The 21,558-nt window shown below is 37.3% G+C and overlaps 1 protein-coding gene across 17 annotated transcripts in view; it reads right to left on the reverse strand.

Annotated features, from left to right (window-relative positions):
• The window catches only part of EPB41 (erythrocyte membrane protein band 4.1), a 206,215-nt gene that overhangs the window by 63,910 nt on the left and 120,747 nt on the right, over window positions 1-21,558 (reverse strand). For all 17 annotated transcript variants that reach the window (XR_003433356.1, XM_027109405.1, XM_027109402.1 and 14 more), the window contains 3 exons: window positions 21,074-21,226; window positions 18,531-18,628; window positions 15,950-16,122 (listed from right to left, as the gene is read on the reverse strand). Coding sequence is in view for 16 of the 17 variants with exons in the window: in XM_027109405.1 (XP_026965206.1) it covers window positions 15,950-16,122; window positions 18,531-18,628; window positions 21,074-21,226 (424 nt within the window). In the remaining variant the exon portion in view is untranslated. The remainder of the gene's footprint in view (window positions 1-15,949; window positions 16,123-18,530; window positions 18,629-21,073; window positions 21,227-21,558) is intronic.

The raw sequence follows: 21,558 nt of genomic DNA on the forward strand, positions 1-21,558 counted from the left end.
ATTGGAGTATAATTGCTTTACAATGGTGTATTAGTTTCTGCTTTATAACAAAGTGAGTCAGTTATACATATACATATATCCCCATATCTCTTCCCTCTTGCGTCTCCCTCCCTTCCACCCTCCCTATCCCACCCCTCTAGGTGGTCACAAAGCACCGAGCTGATCTACCTGTGCTATGCGGCTGCTTCCCACCAGCTATCTATTTTACGTTTGGTAGTGTACCTATGTCCATGCCACTCTCTCACTTTGTCCCAGCTTACCCTTCCCCCTCCCTCCCCGTATCCTCAAGTCCATTCTCTAGTAGGTCTGCGTCTTTATTCCTGTCTTGCCCCTAGGTTCTTCATGACCATTTTTTTTTTTTTTTAGATTCCATATATATGTGTTAGCTTATGGTATTTGTTTTTCTCTTTCTGACTGACTTCGCTCTGTATGACAGACTCTAGGTCCATCCACCTCACTACAAATAACTCAACTTCATTTCTTTTTATGGCCGAGTAATATTCTATTGTATATATGTGCCACATCTTCTTTATCCATTCATCTGTCGATGGACACTTAGGTTGCTTCCATGTCCTGGCTATTGTAAATAGAGCTGCAATGAACATTGTAGTACATGACTCTTTTTGAATTATGGTTTTCTCAGGGTATATGCCCAGTAGTGGGATTGCTGGGTCGTTTGGTAGTTCTATTTTTAGTTTTTTAAGGAACCTCCATACTGTTCTCCATAGTGGCTTATCAATTTACATTCCCACCAACAGTGCAAGGGGGTTCCCTTTTCTCCACACCCTCTCCAGCATTTATTGTTTCTAGATTTTTTGATGATGCCCATTCTGACTGGTGTGAGATGATATCTCATTGTAGTTTTGACTTGCATTTCTCTAATGATTAATGATGTTGAGCATTCTTTCCTGTGTTTGTTGGCAATCTGTATATCTTCTTTGGAGAAATGTCTATTTAGGTCTTCTGCACATTTTTGGATTGGGTTGTTTGTTTTTTTGATACTGAGCTGCATGAGCTGCTTGTAAATTTTGGAGATTAATCCTTTGTCAGTTGCTTCATTTGTAAATATTTTCTCCCATTCTGAGGGTTGTCTTTTCGTCTTGTTTATGGTTTCCTTTGCTGTGCAAAAGCTTTTAAGTTTCATTATGTCCCATTTGTTTATTTTTGTTTTTATTTCCATTTCTCTAGCAGGTGGGTCAAAAAGGATCTTGCTGTGATTTATGTCATAGAGGGTTCTGCCTATGTTTTCCTCTAAGAGTTTTATAGTGTCTGCCCTTACATTTAGGTCTTTAATCCATTTTGAGTTTATTTCTGTGTATGGTGTTAGGGAGCATTCTAATTTCATTCTTTTACATGTAGCTGTCCGGTTTTTCCAGCACCACTTATTGAAGAGGCTGTCTTTTCTCCACTGTATATTCTTGCCTCCTTTATCAAAGAAAAGGTGACCATATGTGCGTGGCTTTATCTCTGGGCTTTCTATCCTGTTCCATTGATCTATATTTCTGTTTCTGTGCCAGTACCATACTGTCTTGATTACTGTAGCTTTGTACTATAGTCTGAAGTCAGGGAGCCTGATTCCTCCAGCTCCGTTTTTCTTTCTCAAGATTGCTTTGGCTATTCTGGGTCTTTTGTCTTTCCATACAAATTGTGAAATTTTTTGTTCTAGTTCTGTGAAAAATGCCAGTGGTAGTTTGATAAGGATTGCACTGAATCTGTAGATTGCTTTGGATAGTATAGTCATTTTCACAATGTTGATTCTTTTCCTGCCTTCTTAAACTGAGTATTCTGAACTTAACTTTTCCTGATAAATTTATATGTATAAGCAGTAAAAATTAGGTCATACAAAGGAATTCCATGAATCAGAACAGATTAAAAATTGAAATTCACAACTACTTCATATACACAACACCAAGAAAAAAATGCTTGACATTCTGTAATGATGTCCAATGAAAGAAATAACTCCTCAGAGGATACACAGGAAAAGCAACAGAAACACAAGGATCTACTTTATCTTTCCTTTTTTTTTCTTTTTTAAAATATTTTATTGAAGTATAGTTTATTTACAATGTTGTGTTAATTTCTGCTGTATAGCAAAGTGATTCAGCCATATATATATTATTTTTCATATTATTTTCCATTATGGTTTATCACAGGATATTGAATATAGTTCCCTATGCTATACAGTAGGACTTTGTTGTTTATCCATCCTATATACACTAGACTGTATCTGCTAATCCCAAACTCCCAATCCTTCTGCCCCCCATCCCCCTCGAGGATCTACCTTATCTTTCAATGAACACTCTGTAGCCTCTTGCAAGTCCCTGCTACTCATGAGTGCTCTAAGCCAGTCAGCGCAAGAATGGCAGATGGCAGACCAAATCTAACAACACAGGGGAATGTGACAAAATATTTTGCTCACAGTTGTGTTAAAGTATCATTATACATGTGTATTCACACCTCCTCTCAAAGAATTAATTCGTTTCTGCCTGGCATCATAGAAACATAGCCCATGCTTTCACCATGTGTTATTTTGCCACTTGCATTTGGTTTTAATCCAGTACTAATATTGCAGAGCCAAATAATTTAAGTCTTCAGCATTTCTAGCCCTGGAAATCTGTACTATATGTGGGAAAGTAGGTATAGGTGTAGAAACCGGCAGTTAGAAACAGAGGCAGAAAGTTGCATCATTTGTAAAATGTGGAAGATATGAACTCTACAGGATGGTTGGTATACTCAGTGGATATAAAATCACTTTATAAATCCTACATATAATAACTTTTAATGTCATACCTAAGCCTTTGTATTTTTTTATGGGTTAATATTATTTCAAGAGTATGTTGGGCAAAAACTAATAATGCACACATTGAAATGCAGTTCAAGTGAAACATATCACCTAGCAGCTATGGAGAGAGGCAAATTTCTTTCCTTTTCTCCATAAGAAGGCTATAAAAACTATGGATCACCCCAGAGAATCATGGTAGTTGACTGGTTCTTGTCTTTTTAAACAGCTCTATTGAGCCATAAAACACACCCATTTAGACTATATAATTCAATGCTTTTTAGTATATTCAGTGTTGGAGGTAATGGTTACTTTTTAAGATGTTTTGGTTTTTCAGTTTTATGAATTCATTTGTTAACTATTAAAAGATTTTGATACATAGATAGAGAACACTTAACTTTAAAAATTCAATTATTTCCCATTATTGAAGGTCTAGGCAAGGAAGAATGCTGGTTGTGATCATCTTGTGGACCAATTAACTCCAGTATTATGTTGCTCTTATCTGACAACAACAGAAACTTAGTTATTTATTAGAGCAGAGAAGTGTAAAACTCAAAACCATCACATTGTGTAAAAGGAGTCTTAAATTCTAGTTCTAGCTCTGTTACTTACTAGCACAATTTCTGCTAGTACAGTATAGGTACAATGGGTATGCAGTGGATCAGTGATCCCATTATCAGAGGGCCCACATGAATCATCTACGGATCTTGAAAAACAAACAAAAAACCCAGCTGATGCTCAGTTCCACCACAGACAGATGTGGTATCTAAGAGTGAGGCCTAGGTATTTGTTTTGTTTTAAAGCTCCAAAGATGATATGGATGTATTCCCCTGGCAAGAATCACTGCAACCACTACTCACTGGACGGATGAACAGCTTGGTTGTGTGATCCTAGGAAGTTATATAACTTTTCTTGTACCCCGGTTTCCTCATGAGTAAAACAAGAATTCCTAAATGTTTCTTGTCTGCTAGGTTGTTGGTACCAAAGAGGAATATATGGAAATGGTTTGAAAAGCAAAAAGTGCAACAAAAATATAAACTGAAAAATCCTTGCCGTCATTATTAGCTTATCCTTGTGACTTCCCCCTCTTATCGTATGAACTAGGATTGGAACCAGTTTTAGTTCTTCAGCTGGTGAAGCAGATGCTTTGAGCACCAGATAGAAAAGAGAAAGGGAATGGTCATTAAAATGAGGCCCCTTATAAAGCATTTCTTATTAAAGTTTCCCTAATACACCATCTCTAGCTTAGAGGTCTATATTCATTAAAAAAAAAAAATAAAAGAGGGAGAACTAATAGGGGAAAGTCTCTCTTTTAAGAAGAATGGAAAAGGATCTAGGAAAAGGAGGGAAAAACAGCTTGCATAGAAATGTTTCCAGTTCTTATACTGAGAAGACACCACACAGAGAGAAAAAAAAAGACACTTAAAAACAGAACTACAAAAGATTTGTCCTACTCAGTTTATATGCAACTCAGATGATTAAAAGATAATATATGTAAAATGTTTAGAACAGTGTCTGGAACATACTAAGTGCTCAATGAATACTGACTACTGACATCTTTCATTCTCCTTCTTCTACAAAAAAGGAAGTCATCATGGTGAAGAATAAAAAAACGCAGCACTGGGAGAACAGTTCTAGATTCTACTTCTAGCTCTGTCACTGACTAACTATGTGACCTTAGGCAAATCGCTTGAATTCTAAGGTCAGGTTGTTAAGAAATAAGAAACATCAATGGGGGTCTTCCCCGGTGGTGCAGTGGTTGAGAGTCTGCCTGCCAATGCAGGGGACACGGGTTCATGCCCCGGTCCGGGAAGATCCCACATGCCGCGGAGCGGCTGGGCCTGTGAGCCATGGCCGCTGAGCCTGCGCGTCCGGAGCCCGTGCTCCACAACGGGAGAGGCCACAACAGTGAGAGGCCCGTGTACCGCAAAAAAAAAAAAAGAAAGAAACATCAATGGGTATCCTTTTAAGAAATTAGAAAAAGAACAGTTCAATAAAAGTAAAAGGAAAATAATAAAGATACTAGCTGGCATAAATTAAATTAAAAATATATAAGAAGAGGGCTTCCCTGGTGGCGCAGTGGTTGAGAGTCCGCCTGCTGATGCAGGGGACACGGGTTTGTGCCCCGGTCCGGGAGGATCCCACGTGCCGCGGAGCGGCTGGGCCCGTGAGCCATGGCCGCTGAGCCTGCGCGTCCGGAGCCTGTGCTCTGCAATGGGAGAGGCCGCGACAGTGAGAGGTCCGCGTACCGCAAAAAAAAAAAAAATTTATATATATATATGAAGAAACCAAAAGTTGGTTCTTTGGAAAGAGTAATAAAATTAATAGATCTGTAGCAAGACTCTTAAAAAGAAAAGGGGGGGCAGTGGGTTCACAAATTACCAATATCAGGAACATAAAAGTACAAGAGATCTTATAGATATTAAAAAGATACACAATTTTATGGCAATAAATTTGAAATTTTAGATGGAATGGACATTTCCTAGAAAAACACAATTACCAAGAACTAGAACATCTTAATAGTCCTTTCTAATAAAGGCGTTGACTCTGTAAGTAAAGAACCCTCTCACAAAGGGACCTTTAGAATCAACTGGCTTTATAGGTGAATTCTTCCAAACATTAAGGAAGAAATAATACCAATCTTACATAAAACTCTTCCAGAGAACAGAAAAAGAGGGAATCCTTCTCTAATTTATTTAATGAGGCCTGCATAAACTTGATATTAAAACCTGACAACATTACAAAAAAGGAAAATTACAGGCCTTTCTCTCTCATGAAAATCATTGCAAAAAGCCTAAAATGACATAAGAAAAGTATATTATGATCAAATTGAGTCTACTTCATGAATGCCAAGAAGGCTTAACAATGGAAAGTCAATCAATGTAATCCACCACGTAACATAAGAAAGGAGAAAAATAGGACTTCCCTGGTGGCACAGTGGTTAAGAATCCGCCTGCCAATGCAGGGGCCACAGGTTCGAGCCGTGGTCCGGGAAGACCCCACATTCCACGGAGCAACTAAGCCCATGCGCCACAACTACTGAGCCTGCACTCTAGAGCCCGCGAGCCACAACTACTGAGCCCACGTGTCAAAACTACTGAAGCCCGCATGCCTAGAGCCCATGCTCTGCAACAAGAGAAGCAACCACAATGAGAAGCCCACGCACCGCAACGAAGAGTAGCTCCTGCTTGCGGCAACTAGAGAAAGCCTGCGCGAAGCAACAAAGACCCAACACAGCCAAAAATAAATAGTTAAATTTTTTTTCAAAAAAGGAGAAAATCATATTATATCAACCAATGAAGTGAAAAGCACTTGGTAAAAGTCACCATTCATTCATGATAAAAACTCTTAGATATTTCCTTATCTGATAAGAGGTAGCTACATAAAACCCAAAGCAAACAACACATTTAATGATGAACTACTGATGCTTTCTCCCTAAGACTGGGAGTGAGACAAGAATATATAAAGAACCCCTACACATTAATAAGACAGACAACTCAATAAAAATATGAGCAAAAGATCCGAATAGGCACTTCAGAAATAATTATATGCAAATAGTCTATAAACTATGGAAAGGTACTCAGCTTCATTAGTCATCAGGATTTGAGTGAAGATTTTTTTTTTTAAGTACTTTTCTTCCGAGCAGAGAAATTAAACAGAGGGACAAGAGTTGTAACAGGAAATTCTAATGCACTTAAAATATCACATAGAAAGTGTGGAACATAAAAATTGTGCTCACATTCAACTAAATAAGAAAAAAATCATCTTATTTTCAAAATTTATTTGTTAAGCACTTACAATGCAGCAAGTACTGTGGTAATTATCAAGACCAACACCACTTAAGATCATGCATCTTTAAAAAGTTTTCAAATTGTAGAGACAGGAAGAAGGCATCATGGAATAAATCAAGGAAAAAGGGATTGATCTGGATATCAGAAAATGTGAATTCTGTCTTAAATTTGCAGTACCAAACTAGGTTAACTTTGGACAAATTACTTTTTTAAGCTTCACACTCTACTTCTATAAAATAAGATGGCTGGAATAAATTATTTCAAAATTCTTTTTCTGAGAGGGCAGACAGCAGAAGCAAGAAGAACTACAATCCTGCAGCCTGTGGAACAAAAACCACATTCACAGAAAGATAGACAAGATGAAAAGGCAGAGGGCTATGTTCCAGATGAAGGAACAAGATAAAACCCCAGAGAAACAACTAAATGAAGTAGAGATAGGCAACATTCCAGAAAAAGAATTCAGAAGAATGATAGTGAACATGATCCAGGACCCTGGAAAAAGAATGAAGGCAAAGATCGAGAAGATGCAAGAAATGTTTAACAAAGACCTAGAAGAATTAAAGAACAAACAAACAGAGATGAACAATACAATAACTGAAAAGAACACTACACTAGAAGGAATCAATAGCAGAATAACTGAGGCAGAAGAACACATAAATGACCTGGAAGAAAGAATGGTGGAATTCACTGCTGTGGAACAGAATAAAGAAAAAAGAATGAAAAGAAATGAAGACAGCCTAAGAGACCTCTGGGACAACATTAAATGCAACAATATTCACATTATAGGGGTCCCAGAAGGAGAAGAGAGAGAAAGTACCAGGAAATATTTCAAGAGATTATAGTTGAAAACGTCCCTAACATGGGAAAGGAAATAGCCACCCAAGTCCAGGAAGTGCAGAGAGTCCCATACAGGATAAACCCAAGGAGAAACACACCGAGACACACAGTAATCAAATTGGCAAATACTAAAGACAAAGAAAAATTATTAAAAGCAGCAGGGGAAAAACGACAAATAGCAAACACAGGAACTCCCATACGGTTAACAGCTGATTTCTCAACAGAAACTCTACAAGCCAGAAGGGAGTGGCATGATATACTTAAAGTGATGAAAGGGAAGAACCTACAACCAAGATTACTCTACCTGGCAAGGATCTCATTCAGATTTGATGGAGAAATCAAATGCTTTACAGACAAGCAAAAGCTAAGAGAATTCAGCACCACAAAACCAGCTCTACAACAAATGCTAAAGGAACTTCTCTAAGTGGGAAACACAAGAGAAGAAAAGGACCTACAAAAACAAACCCAAAACAATTAAGAAAATGGTCATAGGAACATACATATTGATAATTACCTTAAACATGAATGGATTAAATGCTCTAACCAAAAGACACAGGCTTGCTGAATGGATACAAACACAAGACCCATATATATGCTGTCTATAAGAGACCCACTTCAGACCGAGGAACACATTCAGACTGAAAGTGAGGGGATGGATAAAGATATTCCATGCAAATGGAAATCAAAAGAAAGCTGGAGTAGCAATACTCATATCAGATAAAATAGACTTTAAAATAAAGAATGTTACAAGAGACAAGGAAGGACACTACATAATGATCAGGGGATCAATCCAAGAAGAAGATATAACAATTATAAATATATATGCACCCAACATAGGAGCACCTCAATACAAAAGGCAACTGCTAACAGCTATAAAAGAGGAAATCGACAGTAACACAATAATAGTGGGGGACTTAAACACCTCACTTACACCAATAGACAGATCATCCAAAATGATAATCAATAGGGAAACAGAAGCTTTAAATGATACAATAGACCAGACAGATTTAATTGATATTTATAGGACATTCCATCCAAAAACAGATTACACTTTCTTCTCAGGTGTGCATGGAACATTCTCCAGGATAGACCACATCTTGGGTCACAAATCAAGCCTCAGTAAATTTAAGAAAATTGAAATCATATCAAGCATCTTTTCTGACCACAATGCTGTGAGATTAGAAATGAATTACTGGGAAAAAAATGTAAATAACACAAACACATGGAGGCTAAACAATATATGACTAAATAACCAAGAGATCACTGAAGAAATCAAAGAGGAAATCAAAAAATACCTGGAGACAAATGACAATGAAAACACGACGATCCAAAACCTATGGGATGTGGCAAAAGCAGTTCTAAGAGGGAAGTTTATGGCTATACAAGCCTACCTCAAGAAACAAGAAAAATCTCAAATAAATAATCTAACCTTACACCTGAAGGAACAAATGAAATAGAAACAAAGAAAACAATAGCAAAGATCAATAAAACTAAAAGCTGCTTCTTTGAGAAGATAAACAAAATTGATAAACCATTAGCCACACTCATCAAGAAAAAGAGGGAGAAGACTCAAATCAATAAAATCAGAAGTGAAAAAGGAGAAGTTACAACAGACACCGCAGAAATACAAAGCATCCTAAGAGACTACTACAAGCAACTCTATGCCAATAAAATGGACAACCTGGAAGAAATGGACAAATTCTTAGAAAGGCATAACCTTCCCAGACTGAACCAGGAAGAAATAGAAAATATGAACAGACCAATCACAAGTAATGAAATTGAAACTGTGATTAAAAATCTTCCAACAAACAAAAGTCCAGGACCAGATAGCTTCACAGGTGAATTCTATCAAACATTTAGAGAAGAGCTAACACCCATCCTTCTCAGACTCTTCCAAAAAATTGTGGAGGAACACTCCCAAACTCATTCTATGAGGCCACCATCACCCTAATACCAAAACCAAAGATACTACAAAAAAAGAAAATTACAGACCAATATCACTCATGAATATAAATGCAAAAATCCTCAACAAAATACTAGCAAACAGAATCCAACAACACATTAAAAGGATCACACACCATGATCAAGTGGGATTTATCTCAGGGATGCAAGGATTCTATATGCAAATCAATCAATGTGATACACCATAGTAACAAACTGAAAAATAAAAACCATATGGTCATCTCAATAGATGCAGAAAAAGCTTTGGACAAAATTCCACACCCATTTATGATAAAAAAACTCTCCAGAAAGTGGGCATAAAGGGAACCTACCTCAACATAATAAAGGCCATATACAACAAACCCACAGCAAATATCATTTTCAATGGTGAAAAACTGAAAGCATTTCCTTTAAGATCAGGAACAAGACAAGGATGTCCACTCTCGCCACTATTATTCAACATAGTTTTGGAAGTCCTAGCCACGGCAATCAGAGAAGAAAGAGAAATAAAAGGAATACAGATTGGAAGAGAAGAAGTAAAACTGTCACTGTTTGCAGATGACATGATACTATACATAGAGAATCCTAAAGATGCCACCAGAAAACTACTAGAGCTAATCAATGAATTTGGTAAAGTTGCAGGATACAAAATTAATGCACAGAAATCTCTTGCATTCCTATACACTAATGTTGAAAAATCTGAAAGGGAAATTATGGAAACACTCCCATTTACCATTGCAACAAAATGAATAAAATACCTAGGAATAAACCTACCTAGGGAGGCAAAAGACCTGTATGCAGAAAACTATAAGACACTGATGAAAGAAATTAAAGATGATACCAACAGATGGAGAGATATACCACGTTCTTGGATTGGAAGAATCAATATTGTGAAAATGACTATACTACCCAAAGCACTCTACAGATTCAATGCAATCCCTATCAAATTACCAATAGCAGTTTTTATGGAACTAGAACAAAAAATCTTAAAATTTGTATGGAGACACAAAAGACCCCAAATAGCCCAAGCAGTCTTGAGGGGAAAAAACGAAGCTGGAGGAATCAGACTCCCTCACTTCAGACTATACTATAAAGCTACAGTAATCAAGACAATACAGTACTGGCATAAAAACAGAAACACAGATCAATGGAATAGGATAGAAAGCCCAGAGATAAACCCATGCACCTATGGTCAACTAATCTATGACAAAGGAGGCAAGGCTATACAGTGGAGAAAAGACAGTCTCTTCAATAAGTGGTGCTGGAAAAACTGGACAGCTACATGTAAAAGAATGAAATTAGAACACTCCCTAACACCATACACAAAGAGAAACTCAAAATGGATTAATTAGAGACCTAAATGTAAGACCGGGCACTATAAAACTCTTAGAGGACAACATAGGAAGAACACTCTCTGACATAAATCACAGCAAGGTCGTTTTTGATCCACCTCCTAGAGTAATGGAAATAAAAACAAAAATAAACAAATGGGACATAATGAAACTTAAAAGCTTTTGCACAGCAAAGGAAACCATAAACAAGACGAAAAGACAGCCCTCAGAATAGGAGAAAATATTTGCAAACGAATCAACAGACAAAGGATTAATCTCCAAAATATATAAACAGCTCATGCAGCTCAATATTAAAAAAACAAACAACCCAATCCAAAAGTGGGCAGAAGACCTAAATAGACATTTCTCCAAAGAAGACATACAGATGGCCAAGAAGCACACGAAAAGCTGCTCAACATCTCTAATTATTAGAGAAATACAAATCAAAACTACAATGAGGTATCACCTCACACCAGTTAGAATGGGCATCATCAGAAAATCTACAAACAACAAATGCTGGAGAGAGTGTAGAAAAAGGGGAACCCTCTTGCACTGTTGGTCGGAATGTAAATTGATACAGTCACTATGGAGGTTCCTTAAAGAACTAAAAATAGAATTACCATATGATCCAGAAATCCCACTACTGGGCATATACCCAGAGAAAACCATAATTCAAAAAGACACATGCACCCCAATGTTTATTGCAGCACTATTTACAATCGCCAGGTCATGGAAGCAACCTAAATTCCCATTGACAGACGAATGGATAAAGAAGATGTGGTAGGGGCTTCCCTGGTGGTGCAGTGGTTGAGAGTCCACCTGCCGATGCAAGGGACATGGGTTTGTGCTCCAGTCTGGGAAGATCCCACATGCCGCGGAGTGGCTGGGCCTGTGAGCCATGGCCGCTGGGCCTGCGCGTCCTGAGCCTGTGCTCCACAACGGGAGAGGCCACAACAGTGAGAGGACCACGTACCGCAAAAAAAAAAAGAAGATGTGGTACATATATACAATGGAATATTACTCAGCCACAAAAAGGAATGAAATTGGGTCATTTGTAGAGACATGGATGGATCTAGAGACTGTCATACAGAGTGAATTAAGTCAGAAGGAGAAAAACAAATATCGTATATTAATGCATATATGTAGAACCTAGAAAAATGGTACAGATGAACCGGTTTGCAGGGCAGAAATAGAGACACAGATGTAGAGAACAAACGTGTGGACACCAAGGGGGGAAAGGTGCGGGGGGGTGGGGGTCGTGGTGGGATGAATTCGGCAATTGGGATTGACATGTGTACACCGATGTGTATAAAATGATGACTAATAAGGACCTACTGTATAAAAAATAAATTAAATTAAATTTTTTTAAAAAATGTGACACAGACACTAAGTAAGCAAATGCTGTTGGGAAAATGGCGCCAGTAGACTAGCTCCACGAAGGGTTGCCACAAACCTAAAAAAAGAAAAAAACAAAAACTTTTTCTAAGCTCCCAAAACTCTGTGATACTAACGGTAAAGCCAACAAAGCTTTGACTGTCTTCCTTTAGAATTGTTTTACATGCTTTGGTTTTGGAAACTCAAACATTGCTACAACATTTGAAGACAAATTTTTGGAGATTTCCCGCCAGGAACACAGTGTATAATTTAATATAACTGGCCAATATTAGTCAATTAGACAGAGACATCAAGGTTTTTTAAAATCTTGAATTGAGGGCTTCCCTGGTGGCACAGTGGTTGAGAGTCCGCCTGCCGATGCAGGGGACACGGGTTCGTGCCCCGGTGCGGGAAGATCCCACATGCCGCGGAGCGGCTGGGCCCGTGAGCCATGGCCGCTGAGCCTGCGCGTCCGGAGCCTGTGCTCCGCAGCGGGAGAGGCGACAACAGTGAGAGGCCCGCATACCGCAAAAAAAAAAAAAAAATCTTGAATTGAACTGTGAGGTTTCTACAGCTAGAAAAATAGAGACAGTCAACATGTTATTTCTACAAGTAACAGAAGCATCTTTATAAGTAAAGCTTTCCTCAGCCATAAAAAGAAACGAAATTGAGTTATTTGTAGTGAGGTGGATGGACCTAGAGTCTTCATACAGAGTGAAGTAAGTCAGAAAGAGAAAAACAAATACCGTATGCTAACACATATATATGGTATCTAAAAAAAAAAAATAGTTCTGAAGAACATAGGGGTAGGACAGGAATAAAGACAGAGACATAAAGAATGGACTTGACACGGGGAGGGGGAAGGGTAAGCTGGGATGAAGTGAGAGAGTAGCATGGACAGATATACACTACCAAATATAAAATAGATAGCTAGTGGGAAGCAGCCACATAGCACAGGGAGATCAGCTCAGTGCTGTGTGACCACCTAGAGGTGTGCATTAGGGAGGGTGGGGGGGAGGCGCAAGAGGGAGGAGATGCGGATATATGTATATGTACAGCTGATTCACTGTTATACAGCAGAAACTAACACACCATTGTGAAGCAGTTATACTCCAATAAAGATGTTAGAAAATTAAATAATTTCTAATTTGTTCAAAGTACCAAAGCTCACTAACCCTTGAATTGTTGGTTATTTTTGCTATTAGAAAGAAAAGATACATCAGGCATAGTATCTATATAACAATGAAATTTCATTTAGTGGAAGAAGCCATATGGTATCAGACAGACGTGAGTTTTTGTTCAAGCTTTGGAACTTACTAGCTGTGAGATCTTGAACAGATTGCTTAAACTTTCCAGCCTTAGTTTTCTCACTGAAAAATGGGGATAAAATAATAAGAATAATAACTCCCCAAAACAAAGATAAACTGGAGGTAGGGTGATTTACCGGACAAGAAAGCGATGCCTGAGGTTGTTACATGAATATGGCAGATATGAGGATTGAGTGATCATACCTCAAACTTAACATGTCCAAAAGAGAAGTCTTGATTTCCTACATCCCCAAACTCTGCTCCTCTCTCAGACTTTCCCATTGTAGTAAATGATCAAGCCTAGGAACAAACCTTGATTTTCTTTTCCTTACCATCTCCAACACTTAATTTACCAGTAATTCTGTCAGCGCTACTTCTGAATTGTATCCCTGACCGGTTTTCACTGTCTTTAACGCCAATACTCAAGTCCAAGCTGTTGTCATCTCTCACTCAGATCCTGCAACAGACTTCACCAAGCTTCTGCTTTACTACCCCTGTAGTGGAGTAGATCTTTGTACTAGCCATGTGTGACTATTTAGGTTTAGTTAAAATTGAGTTCCTCAGTTTCACAGTCACATTTCAAGTTCATATGGCCACATATGGCTACTGGCTACCAAACTGGACATCACAAAATAGAAGATTTTCATCAGCATGGAAAGTTCTATGGGATAGCACTGATCTAGACACATGCCAAACTCACATCTGCCTACAGGTCTTTGTACTTGATACTCCCTTTTCAAGAATGTTTATCCCCCCAGATTTGGGGATGGCTGGCTCCTTCTCATAATTCAGGTTTCAGTTCAAATGAGGCTCCTCAGAGGAACCTTCTAAATTTAGAGTGAACCACTCAATTTGAAACAGCTCCCCAATCTCCCCATCCACAGACACTCTCCATTCCATTACTGTTTTATTTTCTTTATAGCACTTATCACTATCTGAACTTGTTTCATTTTGTTTCTGTTTCTACGCATAGAATGTAAGCCCCATGAGGGCAGAACCATGTCTGTATCTTCACAGCTGTATCCCCAATAACTAGAACAATACCTGACACACAGAAGTTTAAAATAGTTGAACAAATCAGTAAATAAGTATGGATCTGGCAGAACATGGATTTTGGAGTTAAACCAACCTATACTCCAATCCACCAGCTATCATATCTTAAGAAAAGTTATTTAATCTCTGAGCTTAATTCCTAGTGTTGTGATAAAGAGTAAATAAACAAAGCCTACAATCTGCCTTGTAGAGAAACATCAGAAAGAAAGAAGCATGACTCGTGGTACGGAAGCACAAAAGTTCTACTGTTTAGGTGATTTCTTTTCCAAGTGTGGCTGACCCATTCCTGATCCCTTTAAAGTGAGCTAGGTATTTCTGATATATGCTCCCATAATGCAACAAACCAGAATACGGCAGCATAGTTCTGGATGATACAAAACAAAATAATAATGCTGCGGCCAGAATATTAACAATATTTTAATGACAGCTAATATTTTGGGGTCACATTAAGTGCCAGCCATTGTGCCAAGCATATCATCTCATTTATTTTCTCATGAAAATTCTTTGAGGTAATATTATATTATCATCATACCCATTTTATGAATGAGAAAACTGAGACACTGAGTAAGTAACTCACCCAAGAAGATAGATCATAAATGCAGTGGTTGAGATTGGAACCAGGTCCGACTCCAGAACCGAAGCCTGTAACTACTGTAACATGCACCTTGCTTTTACAATAGATAGTATAGAGCTGCAATCAGCAATACTCTATTTTGGTTACTGCCTTCTGAACTTTTATTTATTTGCCACCTCTTTCTAGTTGCATAAAGAACTGAATATGGCTTGGGAATCCCCTGGTGATCCAGTGGTTAGGACTTGATGCTTTCATTGCTGGCGCCCGGGTTCAATCCCCGGTAGGGGAACTAAGATCCTGCAAGCCACGTGGCAGGGCCAAAAAAAAAAAAACTGATTGTGGCTTTTTACTTCATTTCAGTAATGCTAATGCTCTCAAATCCTTGAGACTAAACTTAGAAAAACTGAAACAGATCTTCTGTCAGTATATACAATTATGAAACTTATTTATTTCCTCCCTCTTTTATTTAAACAAAATTTGGACACTCCAGTAATAGGATTGTTTTTTTGGTCTATAATTGACACATGACAAATGATCTAAACTTTTTCAGTGATTGCGCTAGTGAGGCAGGCCCCTTCCCTCTTTTCTACTTGAAAAATAACTATTTAAAAATGTTCAAGAGGGGTTTAGTTCAGTATACTACATTAGGTGTCACCCTGTGGTAGAGATTCTGAACTCTAATTCCAATTCTAGTGGTGTTCAATCCACCACTTCCCAGCAGTGGGACCTTGATCTAGTTACTACTCTCTCTGAACCTCTGTTCTCCTTTTCTTAAGATGATTCCACTAAATTCGACAATTAGTGAGATCCATTTCGTTTTATCACTGAGACTCTTTAATTTGATTCTCTTATAGATAACTGCACTTAGTTTGAATGTACCCGACCACATCTGATAACCATTCTTCCTTTATCTCTCTCTAAAGAGTTAGGATAACAAGAAATCATTAATATTCAATACAAACCTCCATCAAGGCTTCGGGATGCCCGTTTGCTTGCTGTACGCTCAAAGTGTGGGGCAGGCCTGTCAATCAGAGCACTAGCTTGCCTGGTCTGAGCCTGAGTTCGGCCACTGTATCGAAATTTGGATCCCAGGGCAAGAAATTTGCTTTTAGGAATGGTGTCTGTAGATGTCAGTCTGGGGGGAAAAACATGATAATCATATATTATATACATCATCTCACTCTAATGAGGTTGTGAGATTAAAGACAAAATCAAGTATTAAAAAGTTTCACAATTCTCACAGCTTCCTTATAGTTACTAAGACAAATTTCCAATCAAGCAATCATTATTTTAATTCTGTCATTTCTCAAAACAATATGTATAATTTATTTGTGGCTTATATTAATGATATAATCTTATATCTCTATAGGTAGGGTCTTATGGTTTTCAAAACGCTTTTATAGCACTGTACTATTTTCACTATACCCCTGTAGTATTTTCATCATTTTATAGATAAAAGAAACTGAACTTCAAAGAAGGTTACTTGCTTAAGGTCATAGCTGTTAAGAAGTTGGGCAGTCATAGAATTCAAGCCCAGAGCTCTTTTCCCCTCTGCTAGAATAATAATTTTGTCAAATGCACTCCAAACTCAATGCCTGGTATTCAATGCCTATTAAATCCTATTTAATAGGATATTTGGTGTATTTTCAACTCAGTTAGGAACCCCATCTTCTTTCTAAGCAGTACCCTGTGCTCTCTTTTGTCATGGCATTTACTACACTGAATTGAAACAATCTGTTTATGTGCTGGTCTCCACTATGAGACTGTGAGCTCTCTTTGGGTAAAGAATAAAGACTGTGACTTATTCATTTTGTGTTTTCACTTCGGGCATAGTGCCTGGCATGAATCTGGCATTCAATAAATATTTGCTGAATAAATGCATAAATTGCTACATCAAATACTACCAAAAAGAGAGTATTTTTTCTCTTTGGGGTAGTTTAATTCAGCAAATGCTTTCTTTTATGTAATGAAGAATTACATGTTAATATAACCTCTTATTTTGATGCAATGGATTTAAATATGCTATCCTACAAGTAAATGCATTGGCTGCAGCTGAAACCTATACCATAGATATTAAACATTCAAAATAACTCTTTTTTTGGGGGGAGGGAAAAATTAGGAGTTTGAGATTAACATATACACACTGCTGTATATAAAACAGATAACAACAAGGACCTATTATATAGTACAGGGAACTATACTCAATATTTTGTAATCACCTATAAGGGAAAAGAATCTGAAAATATATATATGTATAACTGAATCACTTTGGTGTACACCTGAAACAAACACAACATTGTAAATCAACTATACTTCAATTAAAAGAAAAGGGAAAAAAACCTCTTTTTACTCTTCCTCACCCTCTTTTAAAACTCTATTTTCTTGGTTTTAAAGAAGATGATGAAAACATAAAGAAATATCTTAATGCCAATAATTAAGATTCTTTAATCAAATATAAGGTGTAGCCTCATGTTTTATTTGAAATGAGAACTGAAATGTTATTTTCCCTGACTTGTCTTTCTGTCCAGTGTTCTTTAGTGCTAAGTATGATATGAAATTACAAATAGAAGAAAAAGTTATCGTGGTTCTCTCTCTTGAGAGCCATTCATAAAGAGTAAAGTTTATTTATGAACAACATGGCATGAAGTCTGGGATTTGCTTCAAAATAATCTGAGAAGTAGTAGGAAGGAGTGAGTGGGGATATAGATAAAGCAAGATTGACCTTGGGGTGATAATTGTTGAAGGTGGAGTTTGGGACCAGAGGAGTTCATTATACTATTCTCTTCATTGTGCTATACATGCAATTTTCTATAATAAAGATATTTTCTTAAAAAGGCAAACTGACAACTAGCTGGCTCTCCTTTCAACAGAAGTAATTATTTGTCTGCTAGATTTTATGTTTCATCAGGACAGGGGCTAGAACTATCTAGTGATATATTCCCAATGCCTAGTACAGTGCCTATACGAAGGGTAAGCACACAGAAAATGCTTGGTAAATGAACACAAGGGGTTAATTATATGTCCTCTTGAAAAGCAAAGGAGATGAAACTTTCTTCTGTCTTCTGTTTATCTGATACAACTGTGCTGCAAAGATAGTTCTCTGTGCTCCCTTTCTGGGGTTGATTAGAACCAAAATAACCATCAGCTTCACGTCTTTAACCTTCTAGTATAAGAGCCCCACAGAAGGTAGTTAAGCACTCCTTAGAGAAATTCCATGTGGAGCTAAGTCAGGGTACCTCTTCCTGACAGGACTGGTTTTAGCTCCAGTTAGGGCAATCACAGAGCCTCTAGTAAACACAGGTTCCTATTTCTCATTTCCCTCATCCTTCTACCATACACAGAAAGGTGCTCTGGGAATGTTAAGACAGTGTTTTTCAACCCAAAGAAGGAGAACCAGACTCATTTTATCTTGCTTAAGATGATCTCACCTGAGCTAAATAAAAGACGGCCAGCCATGCAAAGAAGGAAATTTCAATAGCAGGTTTAAAATAGAAGCATGCATAAATAATTTATCCTTGAAAAATACTTAAGTGAGGACAATACCTGAAAAACGTGTGATGCTCTACACAGACTTTCCATAATTTCTTAGCTGCTCGGTAACTGGGAAGTTTGAATCCGATGGTACTTTCATACTGTTCTTGCTATAAATACACAAGCAAACATGGAACATAAAGTATTATTCAACTACAGTGATACAGGACCAGAGAAATATGGTGCTGCAGAAGAGATCATTGTGAATAAAAAGAAAGTTACTAGTCTAAGGACATAAAATATCATTTGAAATTTTTTCCTACTTACCAAAAGAAATTTACTCACTGAGAGTGGTTTTTTCCACAGCAAGGAAGCCAGGGAATGCATCTTATATCATTTACACATGTTATTTTGTTCAGAAACACACACACACACACACATATACACTGTATATTATTCTGAGACACAATTAAGTCACATTTTGATTGTCCAGACACTGCTCTTCCTTAGTTACTGTCTGCATTTAGGATACTAGACTACTCAATAATCAGGGAATAGGATAGCAGATGATTCCTCCAATCAACTAATATTATTATGCAATCGTTTTTAGTAATAGGAACTAAAGATTGTGGCTCAAACCAGATTATTGAATTATTAAATGCCTTTTTTTTTCTTTGATTGATCATTAGTTTATCTAGATACTTCTTTGACTGAAGTAAACCACATCCTGCCAGGGCTACTGGAAACACTGTCCTGCTAGTCTCTTGCCTCTTTTTTTCTGCCTTAAGCATACTTTATAAGATGGAAAGGACACTGACATTTACTTCTAGTGCCTATTATTGCCAATAACACTATGATCAGACAGTATCATCTGTATTTTTATACATGAAGAAACTGAGGTTAGAGAAGTCACCTGCTTAGTCTCACAGCTATTAAGTGGCAGAACCAGAATTTCATGGTTGCCACTACACCACGCTACTTCTGAATCATCTGTTGTAGTCACAATACTATACTCACTTCTCAAAATCCTATATACACTTCTATACTATATACACTTCTCAAAATCCTACTGTTGTACTTTATTGCTTTCTTAAGTAAGAATTTTGCATTTTTAGTATATATTATATATAATATATATAACTATATATATTATATAGTTAACATTTAAAGAAACCAAAGACTTCCCATTATCATATATATATATATATATTTTTTTCTTTTCTGCCTTCCCACATTAAATTGTAAGACTGTTGAGGAATGGACTTGAGGACACAGGGAAGGGGAAGGGTAAGCTGGGACGAGGTGAGAGAGTGGCATGGACTTATATATACTACCAAATGTAAAATAGCTAGTGGGAAGAAGCCGCATAGCACAGGGAGATAGGCTCGGTGCTTTGTGACCATGTAGAGGGCTGGGATAGGGAGGGTGGGAAGGAGGGAGGGAGACACAAGAGGGAGGAGGTATGGGGATATATGTATATGTGTATAGCTGATTCACTTTGTTATAAAGCAGAAACTAACACATCATTGTAAAGCAATTATACTCCAATAAAGATGTTAAAAAAAAAAAAAAGATTGTTGAGGGATGGACTCTTCTATTGATATTTACTGTTCCTAGCCCCTAGAATAGTGTCTCACACAAAGAAAGCCATCAATAAATATTTATTGACTGAATGACTCTTGGATTTGAAATTCTTTGACTTTTGCTAGGCACAGGTAAATAACTATGGTATAAATAAATGCTTCAATGATAATCCTTATCCTAAATTTTAAGGCTGCACATTCAGTATTTCCATGTTCAAATAATGAGCCATTTTTCACCAGCAGATGGTGATATATACACAAAAAAGCCTCTTTACATTAGTGCGATGCTTTCCTGTTCAGAGCTTTTACCTCTGTCATCTCATTTGATCTTCAAATCAACCTTGACAGAGCAGGTATTATCCCCCTTGAATGGTAAGGAACACTTTAGATTTATCCAGGGTCTTTTACTTAGTAGGTGGCAGAGTAGGCACTAGAACTTTCTTTTTAAATTTAATTCCTACTTGAACAATTTTCTGCTATACCATGATGGCTCTTTAATATAAAAGTTAAATTTGGCCAGCATTAGTATATTCTGAAAATTGATCACCAGCTAGTAACTGAGTTATCTGGTACAAAGTTGAACATCCAACTCTACTAAAAATCTAGAACTTGACCCTAGGACACATTCCCAGTAACTACTAGAACCTACATATACAAATAATTATATAAGGTAAGGGACTGGTGGTATAAAACATAAGTAATTTAACCCCACAATTTAAAAGTCTCATGCTACTTAATTTAAAAATATTTTCCATCAAGCTTTTACCTGGAGTAAACAAGGAACAAGTTTATTATCCAAATTTCACTTTTGGCCATGGTACATTTACCTACATGAAGAGAACTGTCCAGAAAACAAATAGGAAGGAAGAGAAGAAGCATCATGGGACTGATTAGGAAACAAAATATCAACACCTAAATAGTTAGCTAGAGAGAGACCTCATAGATGACATAACAAGGAAAACAGGAATGAAGAGATGTTTTAGATATGGTCTGTGTTTGATTCAGGAGGAAAGGGAAACACGAATTCTGTACCTCTCCAGGGCGAATCTTAATGAAAAAGCTGCTACGTTTGTAAGAAATCTTCAGCACTTTGGGCCAAGGAAAGCGGTTAATTCTCAGCTTATCTTTGTAAACCAGAAGGCCACTAGAGCAGACACCTAGGATGATATCCACTCCCTCCAAGTCCTGAGGAAAAAAAGCGTTAGCGTTTCAGTCTTGAGCAAAGTGCTCAACATAGTCGACTATTATTAGACAATCTGAAGATATTAACAACCAAATACCGTTACAAAGAATACAATGAATGAAAAATAAAGTTTAACCTAACAACCATAACCCATGGGACTATTTGGTCTATGTAAAAATGTTGTCACTATACTACATTTAAAAATCAATGTTATTACCTACCACAAATATCTTTAAAATGTCCAAATCAGACTCAGTAATTCTATTTCTATAATCTGTTCTAAGGAAATAATTCAAATCACAGAAAAAGCTTTACACATGATAATGTTCAGAAT

This window comes from Aethalodelphis obliquidens, unplaced genomic scaffold (genome assembly GCF_003676395.1).
Source record: "Aethalodelphis obliquidens isolate GAN/ISIS:26980383/991018 unplaced genomic scaffold, ASM367639v1 scaffold9, whole genome shotgun sequence".
In the NCBI taxonomy this organism is placed as follows: Eukaryota; Metazoa; Chordata; class Mammalia; order Artiodactyla; family Delphinidae; genus Aethalodelphis; species Aethalodelphis obliquidens.